This window comes from Rana temporaria, chromosome 9 (genome assembly GCF_905171775.1).
Source record: "Rana temporaria chromosome 9, aRanTem1.1, whole genome shotgun sequence".
Classification (NCBI taxonomy): Eukaryota; Metazoa; Chordata; class Amphibia; order Anura; family Ranidae; genus Rana; species Rana temporaria.
The window spans coordinates 37,247,935-37,268,350 of record NC_053497.1 but is presented as its reverse complement, the minus strand read 5'-3'; the positions used below and the strand labels follow the sequence as shown (position 1 = coordinate 37,268,350).

Genomic DNA, 20,416 nt, shown 5'->3' with positions numbered 1-20,416 from the left:
GTTGTATGGCCAAAAAAAGAAAACATCCCGAATGTTAATAGTGTTATTTTTCTATTTTCTTTTTACAAACCCTGTGTTTAGAGCTTTTCTTGCTTTATGACTCCGAAGCAAGTGTAGCCCCATGCATGTAAATAAAAGAGAAGAGTTTAGTCAGGTAGAGAGTCTGGTCCGGTTAGCTGTCAATGTCATGTGGCCAGCTTCAATCACCGAATGATCTCTTCAGCGTTACACAGAGCTTACTCTGTAGGATATCACAGGCTACGCACTGCAAGCTGCATTTTTTAATGATGCAGATGTAGTGTGGATTCAACACTTTGGTGACCATTGAAGAATTTAGGGCACGCAGTGTACAGCCCATTCCCCAACCATTTTATACTCCCCTCTTCGGCGCCCCCCCAGCTGTTTTTTTCAGGCAATTTTGTGGTGGCAGATAAAGAAAAAGGAAAGTACTGGAGAGGTGAATATAAAGTGGTCAGTTGGGGAGGGGGGTGTCTTTAAGGTAGACTATCATGAAGGTGGGGGGGGGGGGGCAGGCCCGGATTTACTCCCTTTGCCGCCCCAAGGCCGGGTCCTTCAATGCCGCCCTCATCTACGCAGTACAGGGGGGACATTATACGCCGGGGGACTTTTTCGGCAGGATACTGAGATGCATTGAGAAGCAGAGGGGGGGTGGGGGACTGGGATTGGTACTGTCGAAAATGACACTGAGAACCTGGGGGGTGTTGCTGCCAAAAATGACATTGAGCATTGGGGGGTGCTGCTGTCAAAAATGACAAAATGACATTGAGAACCGGGAGGGGGGTTGCTGCTGCCAAGAACCATCTCACCTCCTCTTCCCTCTGTTTTCTCTCCTCTCACCATCCGCATGACAGGGGGGAACTCCCGAAATGAAAGTGAAAGTGTCCTCTCCTCTCAGCCACAGTGACGCCCCTGCACCCACTGCCGCCCCAAGGCCTGGCCTTGTTGGCCTTGTCTGGAATCCGGCCCTGGGGGGGCGGGGGGGTTACTACTAAAACTGGAGAATGCAAAGTTATTTCCAAAGTCTAATTGAACAAGATGAAGTTAGAAGATGATTGGCTGCCATGCACACATGAACCAGATTCTAAGTGCTCTAATTTTAGTAAATCCCCCCATGTAATTTTTTTTTTTTTTTTTTTTTTGTATTGTTTCTTGTGCCTAGCTTTAGCCTCATCTGACTTTGCAGTGGACTTTTGTGGACTACACCACCGTTTTGGCCTATGTAATGGAGCTGAAGAGAAGGGAAGGTGTTTGTAGTGCAAATCAGGAGAACAGCTAAGGATGGAAATGTTGTTTCTCTATAGATACAGTACAGTGATTAAGCACTGTCACCCTAGGACAGGAAGCGTGTTACTTGCAGGATCACCAGGCAATTTTTATTTATTTTTTTAAATGGGAAAATGAAACTAATGCAGCCACCACATATAATGTAAGGACTGATAAGCTGCAATATATTAATTTTTGTTTTTGGTTTTATATAGGTTTTAACTATTGGCCATCTACCAGAAACTGAAATATCAGCTTTAATGGGAGTAACCCCATAAAGTCGTATACAGTAACATAATTGAAATTATTTTTTAAGTCTTTACTATGTCCCTCTTATAGGTCAGTCTGTGGATCCGACTTTCTATTTTGCCAAGGCAGTTTCAAACGTCATCTGCTCAGTGGTGTTTGGGAGCCGGTTTGAGTATGAAGACAAAATGTTTCTCCAGCTTTTGGCCCTTTTACATGAAATTTTTAAAGGTTTTAGCTCTGTTTGGGGACAGGTAAGGAGAGAGCTTTGGAACAATCGAAAAAGTGAATGTTTACATTAATCAGATTATGGGGGTTATTTATGAAAGGCAAATCCACTTTGCACTACAAGTGCACTGCAAGTGCACTTGCAAGTGCAGTTGCTGTAGATCGCTGTAGATCTGAGGGGGAGCTCTGAAATTAGGAGAAGCTCTGCTTTTTTTATCATCCAATCATGTGCAAGCAACAATTTTGTTTTTTATTTTCCTTTCATGTCCCCCTCAAATCTACACGACTGCACTTGAAAGTGCACTTTCAAGTGTACTTGCAGTGCACTTGTAGTGCAAAGTGGATTTGCCTTTTGTAAATAACCCCCAATTCATATTGGGGGGGGGGGGGGTTACTAACAAAGATTGGCACATGTGGAAAAGTACACCTATTTGTACATGTAAATAAAATATATTGGTTATTTGGTGCATAGGAATATAAACCCAGAATAGAAGTTTAAAATACGGCACAAAAAGGTTTTTGGGTGCAAAGTAGTAATGCTAATCAAATAACTCTTGGGGCAAAATGCATTTTTTGTGAGACAAAATGTGCCACAAAGCAATTGTTTTTGCAAAAAATCACATTGCAATCTAGGTTTTATCTGTGGACGAAAATATATATGTAGCGCTACCCTCGAAGGAGCCGCTAGTTAGTTTGGGATCGGCTTAATGAGTTACCTTCTTGGCTTGGTTTAGGGGTGACTTCCGTGAGTGTAGATGAAGAGCAAGTGTCCAGACACAAAATTAGTTTTCAATGCTTTATTCCAAGGCCCCAACACGGCCAACATCAACATGGCACACAATAGAGAAAGGTTGATGAGCGTAGAGAAACTTTAGTATCTGGCCTTGCAAATGAAAAAGAAGAGCAAGCCTGCTCTTAGCAATAATGTAACTCGATTCTTCGCCACCCCGATCAGGGTGGGTAAAGTGCCCCCGGACAGGCGACTAGCACATGCCTGGCAGCCGGAGCGCCACTTAAAGATCACTGGGAGGAACAGGCCTGTAGCACCGGCCTGACTCAGAGCCTCGGATACAGGCTTTTTATCAATTTGAGGTATGTGAGAACAGTATGAGTGAATCCTCCCAGTCAATTCAGATTTTTGTGTGCTTAAGCATACCTGTCATGCGGCGTAGTGACCGGATCCCGGATGGTTCGTCTAGGCCTCCTGGACACTGTCCCCGGAGCCAGTCTGTCCCTGGATTTGTCCCCGGATAGGAGTGACATGGGGAGGGGGGCAGCCGGTACTCTTGCCCCAGGTGCAACATTTAAGGGGGGGGTGCAAAATTATTACTGTGCCCCGGCCATGTGCAGAATGCCTCCCCCAGTAGGGTAACTAGACTTCCCAGGTTTGTAGTGGTCAGTGTAGGAATCAGGTATGTTAGTGTGGAGGGCAGTGTAGCAATGCAGTAGGTCAGTGTAGTGGTTAGTGTAGGAATCAGGTAGGTCGGTATAGGAATCAGGTAGGTCAGTATAGTGGTCCGAGTAGAAATCAAGTAGGTCAGTATAGGAATCAGGTAGGTCAGTGTAAGTATCAGGTAGGCCAGTGTGTGGTCAGTATAAGAATCAGGTAGGTCAGTGTAGTGGTCATTGTAGGAATCAAGTAGGTCAGTACAGAAATCAGGTAGGTCAGTGTAGTGGTTAGTATAGGAATCAATTAGGTCAGTGTAGGAATCAGGTAGGTCAGTGTAGGAATCAGGTAAGTCAGTGTAGGAATCAGGTAGGTTAGTGCAGTGGTCAGGTAGGTCAGTTCAGGAATCATGTTGTTCAGTACTACTGTACTAGTGGAAGCAGGGGCGGACTGACAACTCATGGGGCCCCCGGGCAATAGGAGATTATGGGCCCCCCGAGCAATAGGAGATTATGGGGCCCCCAGGCAATATATTATGGGGCCACACAGTATACACACATACAGTATACATACACAGACACACAATATACACACACAGTATACATACACACAGAATACACATACACACACTGAAAAGGTACCGGAGAGGCGGGGCAGCTATAATCTTGTGATTTTTTTTTAAAAACACAGATTTTTACATACTGTCCCTGGTTTTACTAAAGCTAGCAACCCTGATGGGGCCCCCTAGTCGTATGGGGCCCTCGGGCAGTGCCCAAAGGCCCGAATGGTCAGTCCGTCCCTGAGTGGAAGGGACTCAGGGAGTGCTAAAAGTTTGCGGGTCAGTGGGCGCAAATTTCTTGCCTTGTCCCGGGCGCTGACAATCCTCGCTTCACCACTGATATAATTTTAGGAAAATGTGTATACAGTAAAATAGTTTACCATTTGTCAATCAGAAATGTCCCCGAATTTCATTTAAAAAATCTGGTCACCTTATCCTAAAGGCAAATAGACTGTGTACTTTGCAAGTGCAGTTGCTACAGAGCTTAGCAAATGAGGTAAAGCTTAACTTTACAATCACATGCAAGGAATATAAAAAAATGAATTTTTACTTGTACATAATTGGATGATGCAGGTCAGCAGAGCTCCTCCTCATTTACTAAGCTCTGGCGCAACTGCACTTACAAAGTGTACATTCTATTTACCTTTAGTAAATCAACCCCAGTGTGGCACTTTTAGGAATTGTCACGCTAGCCAATGCCTCTCAGACACGCTTATTGGTTTATTAATTTAGTGCACACATTTCAATCCTTGTTTCTGCACATTAATTTTGGTGCATACACAAATGTGATTTACGCCCCATTTTTTTTTTCTCTTGGTCTTACTCTTAAAATATCTCTTAGATGTACAACGTGTTTCCCAAAGTGGTTGGAAAGATTCCAGGACCCCATCACAAAATGTTTAAAGCTATTGATGGCATTCAGAGTTTTATTGCAGAAAGGGTGAAAATGCATAAAGAAACCCTGGATCCAGCTTCTCCCAGAGACTTTATTGATTGTTTCCTCTTAAAGATGGAGCAGGTAAGGCAATTTATTGAGTTTTATTGGGAAATTTATTCTTTTGCTAGTACAAAGATGGCAGATTGGAGTCCCCAAAAAAAAAAAAATTTGGTACCCAGGACCTGAAAAAGTAACTACCATTACATGTAAAAATGGACAATCTAAAATGATATTCCCAAACTCTGCTTTCACGTAGAGAATGTTAATAATATACAACCTACAATAAGGTGAAAGTTTGTCTGGCAACTAAGAGATAGTTTAGTTTTTAGCCTGTTTGCCCTGATCAGGGCCACCATCAGGGGGGAACGACTGAAAGGTGCCCGGTGGTCCCCAGGGTCCTGGATGGCATCCCCTTTTTTTCAGTATATGTGGCCACCTGTGCTCTAATTCTGAGGCACCTTCCCTGTTTCTAGGGAGATTGTTCTAGAGGAGGAGGCAGGGCCTGGGACTGGAGTGGCAGGCAGCTCATGTGGGAGCCCTGACCAATCCCCACTTGGTATTGGTAGAGGGCAGGCCTCCTCTATAAGCTGAGGTAACATGCCACTGGGGAGTTGTTCGGCCGGGTAAAATGGAGAATGGAATACTAGACAGTGGCAGGGGCCATCTGGGGGGGGGGTGAGGCCTAGCAGAGGAGCCAGAGAGAGCTGTGAGGGAACTTCACCTTTACACAGTCATCAGTGAAGTCCTCATCAGTACACGGCCATTGATGAGGAATTCCTGGATCAGAGGGGCTGGAGGCTGTTGGAATGTATATGTCCAAATAAAGTTCTCCATCATGGACTTGTGGCAGGAAAAGGTCGGTGAGTGTACCACAGTGGACTGCTGGGTGCTGAGGCATGCCAGGAAGTCTGGGAGGGAACTTCGTCCATACATGGTCATGGATGAAGTCCTCATCTTTACACAGTCATTGATGAGGAGTCCCAGAACAGAGGAGAGACTGTGGGGAAGTGTGTCAAGTTGATGCCGCCTGAGGGCGCAGGATTTGCAAGTCAGGCTAGCTGAGATCAGTAGTCTATCAACCAGTACAAGCTGTTAACTTACTAGGCTTCCAGGGAGGGGTACTGCAGGCCTCTGGCCTAGTAATTATACAGTCAACTACCACCAAGTACAAACAAATACAGCCAGCAATCTGGGATTATTCCGAGTGGTCCTCTTGTCATAGTGAAGATGATTGGACAGGATCTAGTTTTACAGTGGAAGTTTTGTGCAGGAGGAGAGAAGCCCTGGGAGCAACAGTCTACATGGTGTTGATGCAAAGAAGGAGAAATAGCCTGCATGGTGTTATGCAGGGGAAAAGACTGTAAATGTTATATGTACAGTCAGGTCCATAAATATTGGGACATTGACACAATTCTAATAATTTTGGCTCTATACACCACCACAATGGATTTGAAATGAAACAAACAAGATGTGCGTTAACTGCAGACTTTCAGCTTTAATTTGAGGGTATTTACATCCAAATCAGGTGAAAAATTTAGGAATTACAACAGTTTGTAAATGTGCCTACCAATTTTTAAGCGACCAAAAGTAATGGGACAATTGGCTGCTCAGCTTTTCCATGGCCAGGTGTGTGTTATTCCCTCATTATCCCATTTACAAGGAGCAGATAAAAGGGCCAGAGTTCATTTCAAGTGTGCTATTTGCATTTGGAATCTGTTGCTGTCAACTCTCAATATGAAGCCTCGTACACACGGCCGAGGAACTCGACGTGCCAAACACATCGAGTTCCTCGGCCAGTTCAGTCCTGAAGCCGCCGAGGAGCTCGGCGGGACGAGAGCTCCCATAGAACAACGAGGAAATAGAGAACATGTTCTCTATTTCCTCGCCGAGCTCCTCGTCGGCTTCCTCGGCCGAAAGTGTACACACGACCAGTTTCCTCGGCAGAATTCAGCCAGAAACTCGGTCGGAAGCTAAATTCTGCCGAGGAAACTGGTCGTGTGTACGGGGCCTGAGATCCAAAAAAAAAAAAAAAACCATCAGAGAGATATCAAAACATTAGGTGTGGCCAAATCAACTGTTTGGAACAAAACAACGCAAATGACTGTTCATTGTCTCTGAGGTGATAGATGAAGGTATGACAGCAGGGTGATATGGTGGATATTTGTTTCTAGTAGCATTTGTTTCTAGTTGCTGCATAAATAGGTCCATAGTTGAAATTTTAACATTTCTCTAGGGTATACTTGTGCAAGAGCTGTAGTGGTTAATAAAGACACGTGAATTCAGGAATTTGCCCAGTTCTTACCTTCTCTGTCATTTTTAATCTAAGTTTCCTTCTTAATTCTTTAGGAAAAAGATGTGCCACAAACTGAATTTCACATGGAAGGAATTGTGAATAGCACATTTGATTTGTTTGGTGCTGGTACAGAAACCGTCAGCACAACATTGCGTTACGGACTGTTGATTCTGCTCAAACATGCAGATGTTGAAGGTTTGTGGCGTTCTTAATTAATTTAAATGGCAAACAGAAAAACACATGAAACTAAAAAAAAATTGTCAAATAAATATGAATTTCTTTTTTTTCCAAACAATTATTTATTGAAACAAATTTATTCATTTTTTAACCAAAATTTCAAAATGATTTCAGAAGTGTCAGTGGCACAAATCGACCCATCAAAATTAACAATAATTTAGCTTTATATCATTTGCCATTGGCTTTTATCTTTGCAGAACGCATTCATAAAGAGATAGACCATGTCATTGGACGGAACCGGGCTCCTTGTATTGAAGATCGGTCTCGTATGCCATATATGGATGCTGTGATCCATGAGATTCAGAGATTCATTGACCTCATCCCAATGGGAGTCCCACACAAAGTGATTCGTGACGTGCACTTCAGAGATTTCATCATTCCAAAGGTGAAACAACATGTGTTTTCTTAGGTTTTTGGCTAGTTTAATTAGGCAGAGAATAAGCAAGGATAATATGCAAAGTACAGTAATTCATAACAACCAGTTAGATTTCACTATACTGAAGATACATCAATAAAAGTTGATTGTGAATGGTCTCTATTGGTTACTGCTTTTTGCTCTTTATCCTTTATAAATAAACAAACTCATATGTACTAACTGAGCTCACATTTGGCTTTATTTAAAATGGGGCTTAGAGCCAAGATCAAGTTTGTCTACCTGTTGTGAAATGCAAATAAATGCATACTGGTGACAATACAGTCATTACTTATATCTACATTTCTAAAAGCCTAGAGGAACTTTTAGTACTATTATGATCTCTTTGTATAAAATAATTGTTTTATTAACCTCCCTGGCGGTATGATTCTGTCTGGAATTACGTACCAAAAGCGGTACAATTATTTTGCAAGGAAATTTGGCGTTTTATACTGTTGGCCTGTAATTTTTAGGAATAACTCACTTAAATCTGACCAAACAAGAGTCTTGTAGGCACACAGACAGAATTCTCACCGCTCCAGGTGAGCCTCGTGATGATCAGGGGTTGTTGAACCACCAGGGTGCTGGCAATGCGGTAATAGCAAAAAAACAAAAGAACAAAAGCTGGACAGCCGCACTCCAAAATTTTCTTTAAAAGAGATGTCTTTATTTTCAACTGTGCATACAGTCACTGCAAGCCCACAAAAATCAGTATGGCCAAGAGTCTTGTAGGCATCCCGGGTACGATTTTTTTTTAAAAACAAAATTATAAATTATAATATAATAAATAATTATAAATAATTATAACAAATAATAATATAATTATAATAAAAATTATTCAATAATGTAATCAAAATCACTGAAATTTGCTCAGTTGCAGAATTGTCGCTGTCATTACTTTTATTTTTTTATGACGAATTTCCCCACAAATCGCTATCGCCCAATTCTGCAAGTGATTATAATTTATTATCGCTGTTTTCTAGCTGCTCTAAAACCATTTTTTACATAAAGGGACACTTTTGGACAATCTACCGTTTTCAGGCAGAAAGAACAGTTTTTATTATATAAAAGAACATGTAGGGCACTGGACAGATCACTAGGGACAAGGGGGTGTGTATTTTTTATATACAGTACTGTAATCTATAAGATTACAATATACTGTATGTAATGTGTTTGTTTACTTTTTTGAATTTGGTGCCGTTCTCCGCCCCCATGCGTCGTAACGTCGCAGGGAACGGAGATCGGCGGCACACGGGGTCACTGTGAATCGAGCGAGGTCCCGCTCGCTCACACAGCGTGGCGGCATCGCTGGATCCAGGGACAAGGTGAGTAACTTTGTCTGTGGATGCTGCGAAGGTAAGCCGCGCCGCTGCACACTCTGCACAGCTACCCCGAGCGTGACTTGGGGATACCGATCCCAGCATGAAAAAAACACCCCGAGTCACGCTCGGGGATACCGCCAGGCAGGTTAAAGATCATCTTTACTGCTCAAAAAAAAAAAGTGTTCCAATTTTTTTTTTTAACCACTTCAATACCCGCATTTTCACCCCCTTTCTGCGCAGGCCAATTTTCAGTTTTCAGCACTGTCACACTTTGAATGACAATTGCGCGGCCATGCGACGTGGCTCCCAAACAAAATTAACATCCCACAAATAGAGCTTTCTTTTGGTAGTATTTGATCATCTCTGCGGTTTACATTTTTTGCGCTATAAACAAATTAAACAATTTAGAAAAAAACACAATATTTTTTACTTTTTGCTATAATAAATATCTATATTTGTTTTTACAAAAAACATATTTTTTTCGGCCGATATGTATTCTTCTACATATTTTTGGTAAAATAAGCGTATAGTGATTGGTTTGCACAAAAGTTTTATTTTTTTTACTAGTAATGGCGGTTATCTGCGATTTTTGTCAAGATTGCGATATTGCGATATTGCGGGGGGAGGGGACTGACTGGGGGAGGTGACAGGCACACGCATCAGCACCCAAGTGACGTGGTGGCCGCGCACCCCCTAGCGGCCGGGAGGCCCGAGGACGTCATATGACGGCCACCCAGGATGGCAGAGCCACCTTGTGGCCGTCATATTATTATAGGTGGGATGTGAAGTGGTTAAGTCACTAGCTGCAAATACTGTCTTCACCCAGGTGGGTTCTTCACTGGTCTTTGGGATACCGGTGCTAGCATGTTTACTAAGGGGAGCCTACTGTGACTCCATTTGGGTTTACAGCTGGCTTCTCACTGTGCATGCTTGAGGCGTACTGTGCTGTATAAATGGTCCTGCAGCCTCCCGGGACCTATAACATGTCCCAGAAGGTTGCAGGTGGGGAGAGAGGGGTAAGAACTTCTGCTCTGACTGCCTAGTGGGATCAGGTACATGCCAAAACGAGGCACCTGTTCCCCCCCCCTTCACTTTTAGGGTGAAGTTCCGCTTTAAGTTTATTATTTTATGGACACAAAATTTCTTGACATAAAACATTATGATCCCGAAAAAATTTAAATGAGATACATACTGGCCTAGCCTAAATCCCACAAAATGAACAAAACAAGAACAAACCAGTATGGTATCCAGTATGAGGTATGCATACACATTAATCAATAGCAATCCTGTAGTATGAATATGGGTGTGATTATAAACAATAGTTCTCAATCTTCAGAACAAACGTTGAGGCAGCAACTGACCTTATTTAATGTATATTATAATGATTCTTCTTTTCTAGGACACCACTGTATATACCATGCTCAGCTCTGTTCTCCAAGACCCCAAGCAGTTTAAATACCCCAAAGAGTTTAATCCTGGACATTTCTTGGATGAAAATGGGAAGTTCCGTAGAAACGATGGATACATGCCATTCTCTTCAGGTATGCATCACTATATAGGTCAGGGCCGATCCTGGGCAGTTGCACGGGTTGCAGCGCACCCAGGCGCCACAGAGGTGGGGCGCTGAAGCACCAGAGTGCTCCCCCTTCACCTCCTCCTCCTCTTCTTGTCTGTGTCCAGAGGCAGCTCTCTCAGCCGGTAACTGACAGGAGCGGATCAGAAGAGGAGAGACTGTGCCGCCGCCGCCGCCGCTGTGTTTCTTGCCCAAGTCCAACCTCCTCCTGTCAGAGGAGGAGAGTGAAGCAGCCGGAGACCATAGCGGCAGTCTCTGACCATCTCCTGTATTATATCTACAGTCTCTGAGCATCTCCTATAGTATGTCTGCAGTCTCTGAGCATCTCCTGTAGTATGTCTGCAGTCTCTGAGCATCTCCTGTAGTATGTCTGCAGTCTCTAACCATATCCTGTATTACATCTTCAGTCTCTGACCATCTCCTGTACTATGGCTGAAGTCTCTGACCATCTCCTGTATTATATATGCAGTCTCTGACCATCTCCTGTAGTATGTCTGCAGTCTCTGACCATTTTCTGTACTATGTCTGCAGTCTCTGACCATCTCCTGTATTATATATGCAGTCTGTGACCATCTCCTGTAGTATGTTGGCAGTCTCTGATCATCTTCTGTACTATGGGCCAGATCCACAAAAGGGATACGCAGGCGTATCTACTGATACGCCGTTGTATCCCTGTTTCTATCTATGCGGCTGATTCATAGAATCAGTTACGCATAGATATTCCTAAGATCCGGCAGGTGTAATAGTTTTACACTGTCGGATCTTAGGATGCAGTACCTCGGCCGCCGCTGGGGGCATTTCTCGTCGAAATTCCGCGTCGGGTATGCAAATTAGCACTTACGGAGATCCACGAAGCTTTTTCCCTTCGTTTTTTTCCGTAAGTGTTAGTTTGCCGTTGCAAAATTAGGGCTGCTTTTACAAAGTGTAAACTTAGTACACCATGTAAAAGTAGACCCTTCTTTCCCGCGTCGCTGTCAATTTTTTTTTTAATTTCTTCTTCTTCTTCTTCTTCTTCTTCTTCTTCTTCTTCTTCTTCTTCTTCTTCTTCTTCTTCTTCTTCCCGACTTTCATCAGTCTTGCCTACACACCATCAGTCAAAAATTAGACCGTGCCAAAACGCGGTGACGTACAACACTACGACAAGCCGAAAAAAAATTAAGTCAACTTGATTCTGAGCATTTCGCACAAACGATCTGATTTTTCTATCAGTTTTTAATCCATAGGAAAAATTTAAAACATGTTCTATTTTTTTTCACCAATGGAAAAAAAACGATGGGGCCCACACACGATCGGTTTTACCGATGAAAACACTCCATCGGTCTGTTTTCATCGGACAAAACGATCATGTGTACACGGCTTTACAGTCTCTCCTTCACCCAGGGTCATAAGTACTCACTGGACTGTGCATTCTGAATTCACCTCCTTGCTAGGTACATCTCTTCTGGGAACCCGCCAGGGAAGCAGCCCCACACAGGGATCTCCGACCTGGCCTAAAAGGTCTTTTGCAATCTGTTCTAGCCCCTAAGAGACAAAAAAACTACAGCCAGCTCCTCCTGAGTACAGGTCTACTCCACTGACCTCCTACCTTGTTCAGGGCCTATGTCTAGTGGCTACATCTTCATAGGTGTGGGATGTTCAGCTCCCATGACCCAAGACTGACTGTGCCTCTTCTTCCCTGACATATATATGGGTGCTGCCTCACCCCTGACATCACTGTAGGAGGGGGCTGCCTAAAAGGGGCCTAGCACCTGATAACTACTTATTGCAACGAGACACTACTCTGGTACAGAGCCACCTAGTGGCAAAGTAGCTAACTACACCTACCTACACATTTATATCAGATTACCTCCAATGAGTCATGTTTACGTTTGGGGGGGGGGGGAATGCAGATGCAGACCTTTTCCATTTTTTTTTTGTTTTTGGACTAGTACTCAGGGCTGGACTGGGACATAAATTTGGCCCTGCATGGACTTCATTCAAACTGGCCCACTTTGACAGGTCTCTCCTATGGTGGCTGGACAACTTCCCCAGCCACCCAAGCCCCCTCTCCCCCTTCACTAGCCACTAGCCGTTCTACTTTATTAGAGTAAAACGGCTGGGACTGGTACTTTTATAGGCAGTACCAGTGGGGAAGCTAGACATTATTTCACCCGGGCAAAGAATCAGTTTGGTGCCCCCCCCTCCCATGGGACAAGATTAGACAGAAGTGAGGTACTCCCAGGCCATAGCTGTTGAGCCAGCTGTCTGTCCCCTCCCCGGTGCTCCTTCTGGTCCCCCCCATGCTCCTCTGTCATCCCCCCTGCTCCTCTGGTCCTCCCCCTGCTTCTCTGCCCCCCCCCCCCAGGTGAGCACTGTGGGGAGGGAGAGGAGGTGAGCGCTGCGGGAAGGGAGAGACAGAGGAACGGAGGGGGGTGGCGGTCCGCTGTCACTGAAGCCGGCCCACTAAGCCATCGGCCCACCGGGAAACTCCCTGTAGTCCCAATGGCCAGTCCATCCCTGCTAGTACTCAAAGGCAATCAGATGTAAATCAATACAAATGTGATTGCCTGCAGACATAAATAAAGTTTTCAACCTGAAAATCCAATGGGCAGGCTTCATCAGACTGTCCATTTGGAAGGGACCTAATCCAACTAATTTGCTTCTATTCATGCAGTGCACTTGGTAAATAACGAATGTTTTCCGATTGCTTGGTACAGATTACTGCATTTTCCATGGTGTTCCGTGTTTTACTACACCTGCACTAAATATCATGAGTAGTTGTCATTTAGCCATTTATAATTCTCTTTCACTTTACAGGGAAGCGGATCTGTCTGGGGGAAGGTCTTGCAAAAATGGAGCTCTTCTTATTTTTTGCTACAATTTTACAGAACTTCACCTTGAGATCCCCAGTAGACCCACAAGACCTAGACCTTACACCACAAATGAGTGGCTTCGGAAACATCCCACATCCCTACGAACTGTGTTTCATCCCACGCTAATTAAAAGGACTATGGAACTTTATATTGTACTTGTTATTTTGGGGGCTCAAAAAGGAAATACTCCCTAATAGAGTGAAAACAACATAAAGTGGCATATATACACACAGTATCTCACATTTTTGTAAAACCCCTCGCATTTTTGTAAATATTTTATTCTATCTTTTCATGTGACAACACTAAAGAAATTACACGTTGCTACAATGTAAATTAGTGAGTGTATAGCTTGTATAACAGTGTAAATTTGCTGTCCCCTCAAAATAACTCAGAGTACATGTGAGTACAAAAGTGAGTAGTCAGCCCAATTCAGCTAAGGATTTTGCAGCTGTGGTGGCAACTCTGCACATGCTGAGTTTTAAGTGAGTTTCTATGCTGAGCATTTCCTCCCTATCACATCTGAGCAGCCCATGTGACTCAGTGTTGCTAACCTGCCAGACTAAAATTTACTGACACGACACCCAAAATTGACTGGCACAGCCACGTTTTTTACTGGCATTTCCAAAAGTTACAAAATGACAGTTTTTGCAAATTTCAGTATTTAGGCCACAAACAAATACAAAATGCCATTAACAAGGTGATTTATGGTAGATATTAAGGTGGATATTAAGGGAAAAAACTAATTTCTTTTATTTTTTTTATCAATATAGTATGTAGGTAAGGGACAGGACTCAGGAGGGCAAGAAAATTAGAATGGACATACACACACACATAAAACTGATTCTCACAGTAATACTGAGAGCAGTGTGCAGCAGCACAGATAATGATGACACCTCACCGACACGACTCCTCCCTTCCTGAGTCACAGTCTCTCTCCATGCCAGGTGATCCTTTTAGTCCACTCCAGTCCAAACAGCACTGACAGTCCCACTCCCAGCTTGCTCCTGTCCCGCAGACCCGCACACGTGGCTCCGGCCGCTCCACTTCGCTCCCTTTCACCATGACATCACGACACGCCCAGCCACAGTCTGTGCCAGACTAATCCCCTGAACACACTGTAGCAGGCACTTGTATGGCCTTGGCTGGCTCCAGCCCGGAACAGCACATGCATAGTTCCAAGCCGGGTGTCACAGCCATATTTTTTACTGGCAACCGTTTCTTGTCACTGGCATTTACTGGCAGGAGAAAAGTGCCTGTTTGTAACTGGCTGCCAATAAAAACACTGATAGTTGGCAACACTGATGTGACTATAGAGTCACACATGTGGGTGTACACACAGTGGTAAATGACAGCCAACTCCCTCCCTCCTCCTCCATGTCCACTAACCAGCTAAACACAGTGGGGTAAGATATTAAATGTAGATTGTTGGAGGCTTCACCTCCCTCTTATTCTAAGACACAGACTGGAGCGGTGTTACTCAAACTGTGACTGGCAGAAATTCACCCACACCATGTTATTGCCAAAAAATAATAAAGATTTGATTTCAAATGTATATTTGTATGACAATAAAAAAACAGTTTATTGATTATAATTATTTATTTTTACTCTGTATTGCAAAGGCTGTTTTTCTTTTTTAACTTGTGACCAGCAGCAGAGGACTAGAGACTCCTCCTGCTTATGTTTCCCTGCAGACAGGCAGGGAAAGAGCTGGGTCATGTAAAAGCTGTATATCAATAAGAAAAAGGCACTTTGATATTTTTTTTATTATTGTAGCACTACCCCCGGAGGAGCTGCTGGTTTAGATTTGGGCCTGCCGTTACCTTACTGTTCCTTGTGTCTCCTTGAAGAAGAAATGTCTGCACCAACACAAAGTCTCTCTCAAGGGTTTTATTGAATAAACTTTCCAACAGAGGGATAGAGGGATGGGGAGGACTCAGGTATCTTACTTGCAGATCACGGATATTCTCTGAGGTCCAGAGGGACAGCTGTCTCCACGCTGGACTCCACAACCACTGGATAGGCCCACTCTCACTGTCCCAGCAGCTGGTGCGAAGCTTGATCAAAATAAAGTCTCTGCCACAGACTTGATAGTAGAATTTGTTCATTAGTCTCTGTCACAGACTAGGTGAACTTAGGATTCGCTCAATAGTCTCTGCCACAGACTTGGTCAACCCCTCACAGGGTTAGCTTCTGAAGTAAAAGAACACAGCTCTCAGTGCCAGGATCTCTCAGCCATTCCAGCAGCACTGTGAGGTAAACTTTGATCCGGATATATCCTCCAATTGCGTCCTCAATTACTCGATCCCTTCCATCAGGTAAGGCGACACAGGATCATCCCTGGATCAGTAGGCCCCAGTAACTCCTGGGCCTACATCTCAGTTGCGAGGCCTCAGGCCAATGTGGCCCCAAGGCGGAAACTGCCAACACATTCCTGAGGCCAGGAGGGCCCTCAGGCGAAGATTGGAAGACGAACCCCACAAAATGGTGTCTGCCCCTTAAGTACCCTCTCCCAGAATGCACAGCGGGTTCACCACGACCTCTGGGCTGCTTCTAGGAAAAGAGGTACCCAATGCATCCAGCCTGTTGCCTTTCCAACCCTGACCAGTGGTGACAGCGATACCCTTTGTCAGGAGGAAAATCATGCAACCAGCTGAACTGAGACAGAGCTACAATTTAGACACAATCCTTCTGAGCCAACTACTGCTCAGATAATTAAAATTTTAACACAGGGCGCTACATAATTATTAAAATAATTACAGTGCCATCATTCACATACAGGAATATATGGGACAATTGGGTTGATTTACTAAATTCAAATCCACTTTGCACTACAAGTTAATTGCAAGTGTACTTGGAAGTGCAGTCATTGTAGATCTGAGGGGAAGATCTGAAATGGGGGGAAGCTCTGCCGATTGCTATCATCCAATCACGTACATGCAAAAATGTTTTTTATTTTCCTTACATGTCCCCCTCAGATCTACAGCAACTGCACTTCCAAGTGCACTTTCACTTTGTAGTGTAAAGTGGATTTACCTTAGTAAATCAACCCCAATGTGAACTAAACAGTGTGTGTGTTTACTATCACTTTAAGTCACAAATATCTGCATAATTAGTCTGCTCTGTGGTGAAAAGATGGTCACTAGCAAAAAATAAGGTTCATATAAAAGTCATTAGGGAAAGTAGAAAAAGGTCCAGTTAGCCAGTGTATCACAGTTCTTCTACAGATGAAAGCATCACCCAGTGGAAGAGTGTGAGAAGATAGCTTGAAAAGCCCTCAAAGTAAAACACACTCCACCATGTGTTGTAAGGTAGAAGGCTTACCAGATCGTTCTAAACCTGGTTAAGGTGGTCAAAACAAGCTCAATGCATGTGTAGGAACACCAGTAGACACCTCAAATGCCATGTCCTTGGTCAGAACTCCAACCCACGTATGTCAAGTCTACTGGTGTTCCTGCACTTGCATCTAGCTTGTTTTGACCACCTTAACTGGGGTCAGAATGATCTGGTAAGCCTTCTACCTTACAGCACGTGGTGGAGTGTTTTTTTCCTTAGAGGGCTTACCAAGCTATCTTCTCACACTCTTCCCCTTGGTGATGCTTCCATCTGTAGAAGGACTGTGATACACTGGCTAACTGGACCTAAAACTAGCGGCACTTTACAGCCGATGACCCAGCACAGTGGGAAAGGGCTCTTGGTACATTTCATTATACATCACATCTGTAGATGGACTAGGCGCAAGAATGGGCAGGGGCTGTGTATCCTATGCAATCTATCATGCAATAAACATCTAGAGCAGGGGCAGCCCAGAGCACGTGTAAAGCAAAGCTGGGAATGCCATCCCCCAGCACACTGAACACTGTGACTCACCTCGGTTCTCTCTCTGTGCAGCCCGAGATAGACATGGGAGGGGGTGGCATTCCAACTTGAGTTGGTGGAAACATTGTGGGATCCAAGACTCCCAGTATGAGGAATTCATTCCTGCACATCAGTACACAGCAGTCACTGAAAACTAGAACTCTCATGTCAGGAAGAGGAGTGGCCCCTCCCGCGAGCACTGCCAGGCTGGACGGGCTGCCCTATGCTCACACATCAGTTCTGGACAGACACACACCTATGCTCAGAACACTAGTTCTGGATGGACACAAACAAGGAGAGAAGGAGGGAGGGAAGAACTCTGGCACTTCGGCGCCCCCACCTCTGCAGCATCCTGTGCACCCTGCCTAGGATCGGCCCTGGCGCCAGGTCAAGTAAAGTGCCTAAGATTACCGCATACAGTAACAATATTCATATGAAGTGCATAAAGTTGCTACATTTCAGCAGGGCAGCCATCACAAATTGTGGGGCCCCTTACACAGCTTTAGGCAGGGCACCCCTGGAGCAGAGAACTGGGGGGGGTGCTGACGCAAAAAAAACAAGTGTAATCTCTTCTCTCCTGACGCGAGATAAGGCAAAAAACAAAAAGGGGAAGGGGGTGGCCAGACCTGTAAGGGGCCCTGGGGACCATTGGGCCCCTTACAGGTGTAATGCAAAAAAATAAAAAATAAACGGAATGGGGTCCACCTGGGCATGTGTAATGCAAAGAAAAAAAACGGGAGGGGGGCCAGCCGGGCTTGTAAGGGGCCCTGGGGACCATCGGGCCCCTTACAGGTGTAATGCAAAAAAAGAAAAGAAAATTGGAGGGGGGACAAGCCGGGCCCCTGGGGACCATCAGGCCCCTTATAGGTGTAATAGGTGTAATACCTGTACCCCCCTGATGGCGGCCCTGCATTTCAGTATTCACATAAAGTGCACCATAGAAAGTACTTAATAATCAAAATGTCATGTGAAATACAAGTGCCTCAGTGTCAGTATACATAGAAAATGCATACAAGTCCTTTTAATCACGCAATTATAAATTGTGAATCTTCCACCCACCAACCGAGACTGCTGCCAGATCCTTCAGTGTATGAGCATATATCTTCAAACACCACTACCTCATGAAGTGGACACTCACCAGAAGACAATGCTACAATAAATGTAGCAAACACAGCATGTCCTCTCAGGTAAGGGTCACCTAAGGTAATATGGAGTCCTATACTAGTTGTCTACACTCTGTACACCAGTGGCATTGCACCAAGTGTGGTGACACAGTGGCACCTGTAATTGTAAACAATGTTTTCTGAACACCAGTGTTGAAAGGGCTAGGTTGCATAACAGTCATTACATTTTCCTGGAATTAGAGTACATAGAGTTCTTTTCATCTGTTCATCCAGACTTGCTGTATTTCTCAGCTCTGGGCCATCATCATGGATCTTAGTGGAGTTCTCTGTCTCATTCTCATTTTCCTCATAACCAGTATTCTATTTCGTTCAAGATGGAAAGTCAGAGGAAGGCTACCCCCTGGTCCCATGCCACTTCCCTTTATAGGAAACATGCACCAAGTCAAGATGAATGATCTCATCAAGTCTCTGGTTGAGGTGAGCTGGTCTTATATCAGTGTTTCGATGTACAGTGGGTATAGAAAAGGGGGGATCACCCCTTCTTTAAAATAATCACGTTGTTGCTTTGCAGCCTGAAATGAAGACAGGCACCATTTTTGTTGTATCCAGCTGTATTTACTAATGCAACCTATAACATCCAAGTGAAAGATCTAACACAAACATGTAAAAATTAAAAAACAGAATCAATGAATTTGAAAAACAATCACCCACCTTATGTTAGTATTTTGTTGAACCACCTTTTGTTTTAATTACAGCCTTTAGTCTGTTGGGATTTGTCTCTACTAACTTTTGCCATCTAGACTTTGCAACATTTGCCCCCTCTTCTTGGCAGAACTGCTCAAGTTCAGTTAAATTTGATGGTTACCATTTGTGGACTGCAGTCTTCAAGTCATTCCACAGATTTTCAATGGGGGTTTAACCACTTCCATACAGGACACTTATACACCTTCCCGCCCAGACCAATTTTTAGCTTTCAGCGCTGTTGCACTTTGAATGACAATTGCGCGGTCATGCTACACTGTACCCAAACTAAATTTTTATCATTTTGTACCCACAAATAGAGCTTTCTTTTGGTGGTATTTGATCATCTCTGGGATATTTTTTTTATTTTTTTTTAAAAAATGACCGAAAATGTAGAAAAAAATAGTTTTTTTTGTTTCTGTTATAAAACATTGTAAATAAGTACGTTTTCTCCTTCACTGATGGGCACTGATGGTACTGCACTGACAGGCACTGATAAGGCGGCACTGATGGCATGGATGGGCTTGGATAGGCGGCACGGATAGGTGGCACAGATGGGCACAGATAGGCGGCACGGCTGGGCACGGATAGGTGGCACGGATGGGCATAGATGGGCACTATCGTATGTGTTGTACTAATGGATGCCAATCAGTGCCAAACAATGCCTGCCAATCAGTGATGCCCATTGTGGGCACTGATTGGCATGCATTGCGGCACTGATTGGCATCCATTTTTTGTGTCCTCCTCATCCCTGGTGGTCTATGGTGGGGTGGCATATTTTTTTTTTTTTTTAATCCCTGGTGGTCTAGTGGTCATCCCTGGTGGTCCAGTGGGCATTCCTGGTGGTCCAGTGGGCATCCTTGGGGGGGCTGTACTGATAATCGATCAGCACAAACCCCCCCCCTGTCACAGGAGCAGCCGATCGGCTCTCCTCTACTCGCGTCTGACAGACACGAGTGAGGAAAAGCCGATTACCGGCTTTTCCTGTTTACATCGTGATCAGCCGTGATTGGACACGGCTGATCACGTGGTAAAGAGTCTCCGTGAGAGACTCTTTACCTTGATCGGTGTTGCGGGGTGTCAGACTGACACCCTGCAACAACGATCGCCGCGATGCGCGCCCCCGGGGGGCGCACAGCGGCTCAGAATCCTGAGGACGTCATATGACGTCCAGTCAGGATTCTACAACCACTTTGCCGACGTCAATTTGTCATTGGCGGGCGGCAAGTGGTTAAGTCTGGGCTCTGACTATGCCATGCAAGGACATTCGCCTTTTTCTCCTTCAACCACTTTGTGGTCATTTTTGCTGTGTGCTCTCGGTCAATGTCATGTTGGAAGGTAGACCTTCTTCCCATTGACAACTTTC

General features: G+C 44.4%; 2 protein-coding genes across 3 annotated transcripts in view; both read left to right on the top strand.

Annotated features, from left to right (window-relative positions):
- Positions 1 to 13,569, top strand: part of LOC120913319 (cytochrome P450 2G1-like) — a 28,298-nt gene extending 14,729 nt beyond the window's left edge. Inside the window, exons 4-9 of one of the 2 annotated variants that reach the window (XM_040323188.1) lie at positions 1,624 to 1,784; positions 4,546 to 4,722; positions 6,988 to 7,129; positions 7,369 to 7,556; positions 10,305 to 10,446; positions 13,275 to 13,569. In XM_040323188.1, the coding sequence (XP_040179122.1) occupies positions 1,624 to 1,784; positions 4,546 to 4,722; positions 6,988 to 7,129; positions 7,369 to 7,556; positions 10,305 to 10,446; positions 13,275 to 13,456 (992 nt within the window). In that variant the 3' untranslated portion in view covers positions 13,457 to 13,569. The remainder of the gene's footprint in view (positions 1 to 1,623; positions 1,785 to 4,545; positions 4,723 to 6,987; positions 7,130 to 7,368; positions 7,557 to 10,304; positions 10,447 to 13,274) is intronic. The other variant, XM_040323187.1, reaches the window with a different exon arrangement.
- Positions 13,570 to 18,516: 4,947 nt separating this feature from the next.
- Positions 18,517 to 20,416, top strand: part of LOC120913318 (cytochrome P450 2F2-like) — a 37,880-nt gene continuing 35,980 nt past the window's right edge. Inside the window, exon 1 of the mRNA XM_040323186.1 lies at positions 18,517 to 18,786. Within this exon, the coding sequence (XP_040179120.1) occupies positions 18,616 to 18,786 (171 nt within the window). The 5' untranslated portion in view covers positions 18,517 to 18,615. The remainder of the gene's footprint in view (positions 18,787 to 20,416) is intronic.